We start from the raw sequence: 13,415 nt of genomic DNA, 5'->3' as shown, positions 1-13,415 counted from the left end.
ATGCCCCAAAGAGTACTCTCACAAGAAGGCCTGGCCGGTATCCACTGAGAGAAGACACCATGAATTACAGTCAATGAGCTCAATGTGGCCGTTAGCTCTAAAGGTCTATTTTTTGATAAGCGCAACGTTCCATTCAGCCTGCCTGTACTGACTCCAGTCAATTAGATGGCACAGCAGCACCACCCATCAATAATGAAATTTTATTGCATTGGTAGAAATGACAAAAAGGATGATCTGGGGGAAGCCAGGGAAGATGTACATGAATTGATGAAAAGTGAAACAAGCAAAAACATTACTATTCTAACACTGTAAAGACAAGCTAAACAACGCAACCTCTCCTCCGATTCCAGAGGACAGATGATGGATGTGACCCATCTCATCATAGAGGTGGACATCAGTTGTAGAATGAGAGAGCCTGCAATGGGGAAATTTGCTTGTTTTGTTTGATTGCATCATGGTTACAAAGGCTATTCTGCTTTTTCTCCACTGGTTAGGAGGTGGGTGGGTGAAGAGATATGATAGGGGTACAAAAGAAAGTAAGATCATTGAAACTTGCTTTTGAAATGCTGAGAAAAACTAAAGGCCATAAGAAATCAAACAGAACAGCTTTGAGAAGAGCAAGTTGGAAGATCTAAATAAACCTATTTTAAAAAAGAAAGTGAACAGGTCATAAATGAACTTTCATACATTAGGAGTAGATGGACATACTAGCAAATTCTACCAAACATTTGAAGATCATTTCATTTCAATACTGAATAAATTATTTGCAATAATAAAGAATTCTGCCAAATTCCTTTTAGGAAACAAATGATATTTATACCTAAACCAGCAAGAACAAAAACAGAAAACTATCGACATCAATTTTACTAATGAACATAAGATGCAAAAATACAAATTATACACTGTAACCAAGTAGAATTTATACCAGGAATACAGGACTGGTTCAGTATTAGGAAAACTGTTTATATTATAACAAAAAAACATTATTATAACAACTCATTATAACAAAAAAAAACAAAAATCATACGATTACCTCAACAGAAGCAAAAAAGGCTTCTTTCTTAAAATCAATCATTTACCTAAAACCACTGACAAGATTTTTAATGGGGATAAACAAAAAACCTTACCAATAAGATCAGGCGTGAAATAAGGGTGCCCATTATTATCGATATTATTCAATACTGTAGTAGAAATGCTAGCAATAGCAATAAGAAACAGAAACAAAGAAATCAGAATGGACAATAAGGAAATGAAATCATCTCTTCACAGAGATGACAATATGCTTGGAAAATCCAAAGGCAACAAAAAACAATTAATAAATAATTTTAGCAAAGTAGCAGGATATAAAATAAATCTACATAAATCAGCATAAGTCCTGCTGAGATAGTAAAGACATTTCACTCAAAATAACCATAGACAATACAAAATACTAGAGTATATCTGCTAGTACAAACTCAAGAATTATACAAATGTAACTATAAAGCCTTTTTTATAAAATTAAAGTCAGATTTAAATAACTGGAGGAAATTAATTGCCCATGGGTGGGCAGAGCCAATATGACAAAAATGGCAATTATACTTAAACTAAAATAGAATACCATCTCAAATTTCTTACACACTTGAAAAACAAATTGTACAGAATAGACTAAATTTCACGTACAAGCCTCTCCTGCTCTATATACTCTGTTCTCATTAGTTGTTCGTTAATTTTCTTTTACAGGGAAAATATAATCTGACTTCCCTTTGAGAGTATGATTCTGAATTTACTAAAGATCTAAATGGAACTAAAATCTAAAATCTCTCCGAAATTAACTCTAGTAGCCTCTAGGACAAAAAGGCAAGGACTGGAGTGGGACCTCTCCCACTTAAACAGTACAGTCATGTGACCTTTCAATTCTAAAGTGACATAGGAATAGAAGCCCGAGTTCAAATCCTAACTGTGCTTTAGGGACTTCAGTGACAAGTCCTTAAACTTCTCAGTGTCTCAATCAATTCTCAAAAACTAGATACTTGTCTGCTCTGATGGAAGCTGCCTACAATGAAATTAGATTCAGACAAGGAAAAAAATCATCACGATTGTTAGGATTAAATTGATTCCACGTGTATCATACAAACTGGAGCTTGGCTGTAAAAGATGATCATGTGTCATTTGATGCGTCTGCATCTTCAGAAAATACAGACACAGCTTTATTAAGCTCAATCACTCCTTGCTCAGAGGACCAAGCTCCAGCCATCACACTCCCAGTCACCTGTAACAGGTGACTTGCCAGGGCTCCTCCTCATTTACCAGGCTTTTTCCTCAAGTCTTACACCAAGTCTGGCTATTCTCTTCTCTACTTTACTAACGAATTTCACAAAACAAACTCATCTACCCCATACCTACACTTCATCTTCCACCTTCTTCTTGAATCCCTTGCAAGCTGGCTTCCTACCCCGCTGCAGACCACATAAAGAGGTTCTTCCTCTTCTCCATTGTCAACTTCTGAGGTATTTGGCACAGCTAGTCACCTTTCCTTCTGGCAATTTTTTTTTTCCTTGGCTTCAGGAACTATTCCAGAAAAAGCTGCCCTGTCTTGTTCCGACCAAGATGGAGGTTCCCACCAAGATGGAGGTTCCCACAAGGTGCTCTCCATGGTCCTTGTTGCTCTGTATATATGCCCTCACCAGCCAACTTCAGTCTCTGGTCTCAATCCCTTCTGTCTACAGAAGACTTTCATCACCATGTCTCCCTAGTAATGGAAACCTGTCTGCAGCCGCACTTATCTTACACCAGGGGCTGGCTCAGCTGAGTTTATCTTCCCCCCTCAGGCCTACTTCTCCCTCAAATTCAGCTAGATCACCATTCCAAATCAAGCTTCAGGTACCACCACTCCCCCCAATCTCCCAAGTTGAAGTCCTCGGGTTTAAATTAACTCTTCTACACCTCTGAATCAATATATCAATTCTTAAGCCCATTCCCACCCAATTCTCTTCCATTAGTCTTTTTCTAGATTCCCAAGACTCCTGGCCAAGGATTAATCTTGATGGTCCCACGTTCCCACTCCTCTCACTGTGTCCTTCCTTTAGGATGAATCTTGGTGGGCCCTCATTCCCACCTCCAGTTCGGAACCAGCACCACAGGTCTTCCTATCTGTGCTCTCTGCCCTTTGTCCATATACTGTTGTAATCCTTTCTAGCGCCACCAGAACAGTTTTCTTACTGCAGAGATCTATCTGATCAAGGGCAGAAGAATCGATTGCCAAAACTTAGTAAAATGCAAACTCTTTGCCTACACTCAAGGCACTCCACCCCATCTTTCCAGGTTTATGTCACTAATTAATGCCATAGACTTTTCTAGCCCAACTGGCTCCCTCCCTCTTGCTAATCTCCCACCTAAGTTCCTCTGCTCATCAACTATGCCTGAAATGTCCTCCCTCCCCCTCTCACCTGGGTATTTCTACCTACATCCTTTAAGACCCAACTCGGATGCCAGCTTCTCCCTTATGGACACGATAAAAGCAATGTCACTTCATGTGTCCCAAGCCCTACGTTCTCAAAGTTAAAAGAAAAGTTATGGCAAGCCAGAATTCTCTATTAAGTACTATACCACATACCCATGAATTTAACCCTGAGAGAAGCCAAGGAGATCCCCTTTATCCACAATGGAAAAGAAATGACATCATTCCTTTGGCTTAATGGAATGTTCCAACCAATGATGGCCACATCTCAATCAATTAACATTAATTAAATGCATACAGCCAGCTTTTAAAAAACCGCAAAAAGGAGCAAGACAATCCCCAAATTCAATCAAGGAGCTTATAATCTATTTTAATTTAACCCCCAAACTACTACGGAAAAGTATTTTTTTTAAAGATAAAGATCATATCCATGTGAGGGTCCTCATGGAAGAATTATTAGGTAGAGCAAAAGTTCTGTGGCTTCCAGGACAGAGGGCCCTTATCTTATTGTTATGTAGAAATAAGCTATGTAGGGAGGACAAGAGCTAAGATTTTCCAAGGAATGGTGAATGAAGGCGACTTTTCCTTCTGGAGTCGATCACATCATATGTACAAAATCTTTATATCAAAGCCATCGCCATCATATTAAATCCATTTTCTTCTAGCTTAAATCCATTTTCTTCTAGCTCAAGATTTACTATCAAAATCTCCAGCCATGTTCTCCATTTTCTAACCCTGTGGCTAAGAGGGAATAAAGGAACAAGTTAGATGATTACTAACTCCCAATAACAGTCTTCCCATTTGTTTTCAAATAGCATATACTTACAGCGTGCTACTATGGAATACTGAGGTGGCTCAATGGACAGAGCAGGATGACTCAAATCTGTCCTGACATTGACTAGCTATGTGACCCTGGGCAAGTAACTTAACCCAGTTTATCTCAGTTTCCTCATCTTTAACTCCAAAAGGGGTCACAAAGGGCCAGAAACAAATGAACTAAACTTTTATTTCAAAAAATTCATGCTAGTTATCAAAAAGAAATGAACTGATCTAAACAATTTTACTTACCTCTTTTAAGGAGCTTAAAAAAAAAAAAAGCTCTGATAATCTCACATGGGCAATTTTATCCAATAACCACATTTCACTAGATTATAAATTCCATTAAGGCACCATAAATTCCACCAAAGGAGACTCGTATTAGTCAATTTTTTTTTGAGGCAATTGTCCAAGTTTAAGCAGTTAATAACTGTCTGAGGCTGAATTTTAACTCCTGTCCTAAATTTCAAGGCTGATTCGCCATCCGAGGAACCACCTAGCATCCAAATTCATTCTTCTATCTTTCTATTGTGGACATGGTACACTAGGCACCGAATTGTCTGAATTGAATCTCAGATAATGTATTTCCACATTTCCAGTTTTCCCCCATCACAATGACCTGGGATGCTGGAAGCCTGTTTTAGAAAAGAAAGGTCCACTTTTCCTGACATTTTTACCCTAGGGGCCCATCAAATCTAAGTTTGCTCAAAGTGGCTAAAAGGTGCTAAGGATCTTATGAGCTCTTCGCTAGGACTCTCTATCTCAAGAGACACTTGTACTGCAGAGTTCAACAAATAATCGTACTGTTCAGGGAAAACTCCATCAAGTAGGAAGAGTAAGTGTCCTGCACACAAACTTCCGGGCCTTTACCTCTCCCCTGAAACAAAGTAGCAAGCCAAAATCCCAGAGGTGCTGCAATCCCGGAGCCCATCAAATGAGTCAGCAGTTCATAGTTGGGGAAGAGAATGCAAAGCTCCATGTAAATTTCTATCTTCCCGTCTCTCACCGAGCCTGAAACCACCTACAAATACAGCTCAGGCTGCTGGTCCCGAGCCAGGCCCGGAGTCAAGAGCAGATTGGGGAAGGACTGATTGCAGAAAGGATGCCGGGTTATGTACAACTGTGGCTGTACCAAGACGCAGAAGGAAAGCTTCTGACGTTGGCAACCCTCGAGTCCCCATCCGACCATGCAATCACCATTTAACATGCGCCTGGGGTGTGCAGGGCCTCCGGCTCGGGACTGAAGGAACCCAATCTCCGCAGGAGACAGAGCCCTCCCTAGTCCGCACGGACGGCTCCCAATCTGGCTGCGTTAAGGGATGCAGTGCCCTACATGGGGACGGCGACTAAGAAATGCCTATTAAGCCTAGAAAATGTCCCGGCGGGGTACAATGTACAAGAGAAGGCCAGTGGGTAGGAGTGGGCTGGAAGCAGTCCCGCAGGCTGGGATGGTGACCTAGGGCACCTGAAGGACAGGGGGAAGGTCACTGGTCCTCGAAGGGATGGCAGGCTTCTAGGAGGAGCGGCTCCGACACCCAGGACCCCACGCCTCAGGCGGAGAATCGTCATTGCAAGGCCCGGATGCACTCCCCTTTCTCCCACCGCCCCTGCACCTGTTGCCCCCCACATCCGCCACGCTCCCCGCCCAAGGAAGCAGAGGCTGGGTCAAGCTGGGAGATCCCCGGAGGACCAAGGAAGCCAGCTTCCCCAGGGGCCGGCGGCGGGGCAGTACCTGCCCGCGCCCGGCCCCCTCCCCCCCCCACCTCTCCGGCCGCGGGGTGAGAGCGGCGCTTGCGCAGAGCGCTCCTCCAGCCCGGACCCGAACCAGCCGAGGAGCGGGAGGGGGTGGGAGCCGCTGCGGCCTCGAGACGATCCCCTCCGCGTGCCCCTAGCTGGCTTACCCGCGCCCAGAAGGCTGGGCAAGAGGAGCAGAGCACACAACATGTCTCCCGTGGACACCGCCGATCTGCAATGCGGGGAATCAGCTGATCCGCCGCGGCTTAAACCCCGGCGCACCCAGAGCTGCGTATTGCGCAGACGCAGTCCGGGCACGTTTCTCGCCTCCGCCCCCGTCCTCCCGCCTGAGATTGACTCAGCAACTCCAGAGCGCCTGCGCGAACCTCCGCGGAGCGGAGGAGGGAGGAGTCGAGGGCGGAAAAGGGGAGGAAAAGACTGGGGGAGGGGCGCATGGGAAAGAAAGATGAAAATAATAGAAGCGGGGAGGGGAGGAGGAGATGCCTTGGAACCTCTGTTTTTGAATCCTCAGACTCCTAGTGAAGTTGCTAAATGCAATCCCCTTTAAAAAACTGCTCATGTTCTTGCTAAAACGTTCCCCCCTCTCAATCCTGGACCAAGAAATCCCCAGGACTTGCCCTTGGTAAGAACTGGAATTATGTAACTGACATTTGAAGCTAGCTCCAGTTAGTGCATAGACTGAGCGCTGGCCCTGGAGTCAGGAAGGTCAGAGGTCAGGATCTTGGACATTTATCAGCTCGATGGCCCTGGGAATGTCACTTAACCGCGTTCTGCTTCAATTTCCTCAACTGTAAACCGGCGATAATAACAGCACCTACCTTCCCGAGTTATTTATTGCAAATAATTGCAAAGTTTCTGCTGCGTAAATGCCAGCTCAATTATCTACCCTTCCTTAATTGCAGCCCTTGCATGGTGGGAAACCTCCCCCCAAGTTCTTTTCTTAAAGAGGTGTCTTGGAGTCCTGAGAAGTAAGCAGTTTTGATCATGATTACATAATCTGCCCAAGTGTCAGAAATAAGGTTAGCTCCTCTACTTCTCCTTAACTGAATATCAGCATCAGAAATCGCTATAAAGAGAAGCCGGTTCCCAAAGACAGCGTTCCTATATTTCTCCAAGCCTAAAGTAGAGTATGTAGGTTTTCCTTTTTTAAAAAAGATCTAAAAAGAAAATTATTCCCCTCTCAGAATGAACCAATCCACTATTTCATCAATATGAGCAATCATAACAATTGCAAATCCATCCACAATTTCCCATCCTGTGTAGATCCTTGCCTCGGGTCTATTCAAAGTTCTGGAGACTTTTCTCTGGTTCTCTTTACATCTTATGGAGTACTGGTACAGTACTTGGATTATGCCTACTGACCCACTTCCGTTCCTTCATTCTCCTAAGTGATTTTTTTCTCTCTATTCTCCTCTATAAAATAGATCATTCTTTTCAGAGTTTAAGGGAAAAGATCTAGCTTCTTCATGGGAGCACACAAACCTGGAATCACACGGCCAACAGATAATAAGCCATTATTTTTTGTTTTTCTCGTTCAATCCCCTCATTTTACAATAGGGGGAAAAGGGGAGAAGTGGTTTGCCCAAAGTCACACAGCCAGGACTAATATCAATAACGATAATAACTGACATTTATAAAGTATTTTCTGAGCCCTTTCCAAAACAACGAGCAGCTTATTCTTAAACACAACACAAAAAAACTAAATCAGAAGTGGGATCTCTTCCCCTCTCCTCCATGCCAAGGCATGCCTCCTCCATGCAAAGTTTTGGTCACAGGGCTGGCTTTTCACTTCCCACTGGCAGAAGCTAGATGAGGAAGGGCTGGCTGAAATGAGGAAGTGATTTTTGAGTCAGTAGTGAACTATGAGTTTAGTAATACTGTGGAATTTGGTTTAAACCAAAGGAAAAGGAAAGGGGAAAGGGGACTTTAGGGGACTGTGACTGTCATATAAAGACTAAGTCAGATTAGAGATGACAAACTAAAAAACAGTCATAGGAACAGACAGGGGACTTCCCAAGCCAAGTGTACTATAGCAATGGTTAAAATGCAATGCAGCTAAGATTTTCTGAATAAATCACTCCTCCTGTTATCTTCCTTAAGATCATGAGTCCAAACTTTCAGACACCGAAATTAAAACCATTTCTAATCACATAAAAGAATGCTCTAACTCCCTATTGATCAGAGAAATGCAAATTAATACAACTCTGAGATAGCACTATACACCTCTCAGATTAGCTAATAGGACAGGAAAAGATAATGATAACTGTTGGAGAGGATCTGGGAAAACTGGGACACTGATACATTGTTGGAGGAGTTGTGAAGTAATCAGCCATTCTGGAGAGCAATTTGGAGCTATGCCCAAGGGTCTATGAAATTGGACACACCCTTTGATCCAGGAGCGTCTCTCCTGGGCTTATATCCCAAAGAGATCTTAAAGAAGGGAAAGGGACTCCCATGTGCAGAAATGTTTGTGGCAGCCCTGTTTGTAGTGGCCAGAAACTGGAAACTGCGTGGATGCCCATCAATTGGAGAATGGCTGAATAAATTGTGGTATATGAATGTTATGGAATTTTATTGTTCTGTAAGAAATGACCAGCAGGATGATTTCAGAGAGGCCTGGAGAGACTTACATGAAGTTATACTAAGTGAAATGAGCAGAACCAAGAGATCTTTGTTCACAGCAACAACAAGATTATGTGATGGATGCAGCTCTTTTCAACAATGAGGTGATTCAGGCCAATCCTAATAGACTTGTGATGGAGAGAGCCATCTGCATCCAGAAAGAGGACTATGGGGATTGAATGTGAATCACAACATAGTTTTTTCACATTTTTTGTTGTTTGCTTGCTTTTTGTTGTTGTTTTTTTCTCATTTTTTTTCCTTTTTGATTAAATTTTTCTTGTGCAGCATGATAAATGTAGAAATATAAGTAGAAGAAATGTACATGCTTAACATATATTGGTTTAATTGCAGTCTAGGGGAAGGGGTGGAAGAAGGGAAGGAGAAAAATTTGGAACACAAGATTTTGTAAGGATCAATGTTGAAAACTATCTTTGCATATATTTTAAAAATAAAAAGCTATTGTTTTTAAAAAATAAATTCAAATTGGAAATTAAAAAAAAAAAATCTTGAGCCTATCTTGGGACAGATGTCATCTGTATCCAGAGAGAGAGCTATGGAGATTGAATGTGGATCAAGCATAATATTTTCACCTTTTTGTTGTTGTTTGTTTACTTGTTTTTTTTTTTCTCAAGGTTTTTCCCTTTTGATCTGATTTTGCTTGCACAACATAACAAATATGGAAATATACCAAGCAATATAATTGTATAAATATGTATGCCTATATTGGATATATTTTTACAATATTTAACATATATTGGATTACTTGGCATCTAGAGGAGGGAATGGGGGAAAGGGGAAATTAGAACAACAGGTTTTACAAGAGTCAATGTTGAAAAAGTATCCTTACATATGTTTTGAAAATAAAAAACTTCAAAATAAAGTTAAAAAAAAAAAAGAATTACATATATTTAACCTATATCAGATTGCTTACTGTCTTGGGGAAGAGGGAGATAAGGATGGGAGAACAATTTGTAACACAAAGTTTTACAAAAAATGAGTGCTGAAAAGTATGTTTACATGTATTTGGAAAAATAAAATACTATTGGGGAAAAAAAAAATATTGGATCTATAGAACCAATAGTTTACTTTGCAGGGGGATGAAATGGGCTGTGGAGGGAACTGAGTTCAGAGAAGTTGACAAAGTTCAGTGGTATAATGTATCCCATTCTTATTGCCTATCAGGGTCAATTGTTAAATTTCCAGGATGAGGATTTATACCTTAGAAATCATCAAACCCTAAAAATCAGGATTGAGTCTATTGCTTTATTGATTGTCTAGACTTAAGATGATAGAGAAAATATTCATTATGTTAATACTGTTAATGATGCAGAACAAACTTTAAAATGTGTCAGAAGTACTTTCCCACTCCCCTCCTCTCCAACAGGTTGTTAAAATACCGGCACACCCCTGGTGAAGACCCTGCAATGGTATATCAGAAAGAGGACTGGATTTGGAAAGGGATTTGGGTTTGAAATTCTGCAGAACATTGGGCAAATATTTCTAGGGGTTTTAGTTTGGCTTATCTGAAAAATGAATATCTGGGATCTCTGAAACCCCTTTCAGTTCTAATGATTAAATACAGAGCTATAATTAGGACTTTTCACCAGAAAACCAAGACGGGGAAGATGGGAGAGTCCCTCCAAGCAGCTGTCCAGAAACCACTCTTCTGCCTCTGACCAAGCTGAAATAGGAGAGGTTCCATGACCTTATGACTCTACAACCCTGCCCTTACCTGAACTGAGTCCCTTATTATTTACTTACTAGGCCCACTGTAGCACAGCTGTCTATGCCATTCTTTGTCATCTCTGCTGCTGTTGCTCTCCCCTAATTTGCACAGTTTACAGGGAGTGGCTCTTCAGGAAAGCAATAGCAGTGATGGAAGTAGAAAAGTAACTGAGCTGAAATAATTGGTACAGAAGTTGGCATATAGTCGGTGCTTAATAAATGTTTATTGACTATCAACTTAAGACCTCAAATTGCCCTGGCCACAAACACTGAACTTTATGCTAATATTTATGGAGAAGAATCTTCAGTGTCACTTTTTTTTTAAACTGTTTGATTAAAGATTTTCTACACTGAACCAAAGTGTCCTTTGGTTTTGTGTTTAAAAATTGTACACACTGGTGGGGGCTCTTGAGATATGGTTTTGAAGGGATGTTGACCCTTGAACCCTGAGGAGCTTTGGGGGAGAGTGTGGCTCAGATACAACTTATAAATGTCAGCTATCATTATAATTATTCCCATGCTATTCTATTACTGAGTAAATTCTCCAAATCTATTATGTAAAAAGGCAGCACATTGGAAAATACCAACAATAAGCTTTTCTTTTTTCTTTTTCTTTTAGACTAAAGCTTTTTATTTATGATATATATATATATAAAACATATGCATAGGTAATTTTTCAACATTGATCCTTGCAAAGCCTTCTGTTCCAAATTTTCCCCTCCTTCCCCCACCCCCTTCCATAGATGGCAGGTAGTCCAATACATGTTAAATATGTTAAAATATATGTTAAATCCAACATATGTATACATATTTATACAGTTATCTTGCTGCACAAGAAAAATTGGATCAAGAAGAAAAAAAAACTGAGAAAGAAAACAAAATGTAAGCAACCAACAACAAAAAGAGTGGAAATGCTATGTTGTGGTCCACACTCGTTCCCACGTTTCTCTCTCTGGATATATATGGCTCTCTTCATTACTGAATAATTGGAACTCGTTTGAATCATCTCTTTGTTGAAGAGAACCACATCCATCAGGATTGATCGTCATCTAGTCTCAACAATAAGCTTTTCTAATATTATGTATACCAGTGCACAAGAGAGAATATAACTGATAAAGAACTAATTAAAATATATAGATATTGGGAGGAAGGAATCATAAAAGGAAGAAAATTTACATCCCTTTTTGACCTGGTACCATATAGCTTTTTTCTGCTAACACTTTTTTCACTGTTTCAAAGGAACGAGTTTTTTGGAGAAACAAACCTAGTCAAATTCCTCCAGAATTGCTTAATCAAAACTTTCCACTGAATGGCCAGAGATCACACTTTCCCTTGCAAACACGTGTTCTTGAATTCCCCTATTTCCGACTCATGACAAATTAAGTCAACAATCCCCTCATCCATTTCTATGAGGTATCTTGCCTGAAAGATATAAATATTTCTTTAAATGAAAAAGGGGCTGGGATGGGTATTATGTATTTATTTAGTTTTTACAAAGTCTGAAATTCCTGGATTCAAAATCCAGATATCTAACCATTTCACCTCCAAAATATCCCAACTTGACCAGCATTCCATGGTTCTTATGGTCCTTAGACTTGTTACCAGCACCCCCAGGAATCTGAAGAGTGGAGATATGTCTCAACAGGGAAGGGGAAAAAGTGGGTATACTCTTGAGAACCATGCTTCCCCATAAAACAGCTGTCTGACATAGCATCAGGTATCCTAGGTGGCCCTGAAAGTACCTGACTAAGGCACTCTGGTCTTGTTTTCCATTCTGAAATCTCTCAATGTCATTGTCCTTTGACCTCAGGGCCAGGGAGCCACTGGGGATGAGGAAATGGGTTTGTGTGTGAATGAGCACTACCAGAAGAAATTGTGTCAAGTGAAAAGCCAACAAAGTCTGTTCAGACCTGTGGACTCCTTTCCCAGACACTACAGATCACAAGAGATCTCTACAGATGTGACTCAAAAAATATTCTTTTATTTTCCACATTATTTCATCCAAGACAAATAGACAAAGAACAGATTTCAAATGTAGACTGTGAACTCCTTGTGAGCAGGAATTGTTTTTGTCTTCCCAGCATTTAACTGTCTGTGGTGCCAAAGCAGGTACTTGTAATAAATGCTTGTTGACCATTGGTCTGAGAGATGTCCAAAGGATCATCCTTTTATTAATAACTTGCGGGTCACCACAGAAGAGTTAGAGATCATTATTGAACAAAAATAGGTAATTTTGATTATATTAAGTTAAAAAGGTTTTGTGCAAACAAAACTAATGCAGACAAAATTAGAAGGGAAGCAATAAAATGGGAAAACATTTTTATATTCAAGAGTTCTGATAAAGGCCTCATTTCTAAAATATATAGAGAATTGACTCAAATTTATAAGAATTCAAGCCATTCTCCAATTGATAAATGGTCAGAATTGATCATCTTTTCAACAATGAGATGATTCAGGCCAGTTCCAATGGTCTTGTGATGAAGAGAGCCATCTACACCCAGAGAGAGGACAGTGAGAGCTGAATGTGGATCATAACACAGCATTTTTATTCTTTTTGTTGTGGTTTGCTTGAATTTTATTTTCTTTCTCATTTTTTCATTTTTTTAAAATTTTTTATCTGATTTTTCTTGTGCTGCAAGATAATTGTATAAACATGCATTCCTATACTGGATTTAACTTATTATTATTATTATTTTTTTACCATATTTAACATATATTGGATTACATGTCATCTAGGGGAGAGGGGGAGAGGAAGGAGTGAGGAAAAATTAGAACACAAAGTTTTTCAAGGGTCATTGTTGAAAAAAATTATTCTTGCATATGGTTTGAAAATAAAAGACTTCAATAAAAATGATTAAAAATGTAAAAAAAAAAAACCTTGCTGGTTTTATTAATAAAATTATTAAATTATCCAGAAACTATGTCTCTCAAAACTTTTTAATCATCACAGTTATGGTTAACAAGGAAGGAATCAGAGCATTTTCACTCTAGATTTTTAAGAAGGAGCCCCTCTCAAATGAATTCACATGAAGAGTTTCTCCACAAGGAGAGTTCTCCCTTA

The 13,415-nt window shown here is 40.1% G+C and overlaps 1 protein-coding gene across 1 annotated transcript in view; it reads right to left on the bottom strand.

Moving 5' to 3' along the window:
• The window catches only part of PSAP (prosaposin), a 32,641-nt gene extending 26,290 nt beyond the window's left edge, over positions 1–6,351 (bottom strand). Inside the window, exon 1 of the mRNA XM_051982194.1 lies at positions 6,154–6,351. Within this exon, the coding sequence (XP_051838154.1) occupies positions 6,154–6,196 (43 nt within the window). The 5' untranslated portion in view covers positions 6,197–6,351. The remainder of the gene's footprint in view (positions 1–6,153) is intronic.
• Positions 6,352–13,415: the final 7,064 nt, after the last annotated feature.

This window comes from Antechinus flavipes, chromosome 2, assembly GCF_016432865.1.
Source record: "Antechinus flavipes isolate AdamAnt ecotype Samford, QLD, Australia chromosome 2, AdamAnt_v2, whole genome shotgun sequence".
Classification (NCBI taxonomy): domain Eukaryota; kingdom Metazoa; phylum Chordata; class Mammalia; order Dasyuromorphia; family Dasyuridae; genus Antechinus; species Antechinus flavipes.
The sequence above is the reverse complement of the archived record's forward strand: the minus strand, read 5'-3'. Positions and strand labels throughout refer to the sequence as shown.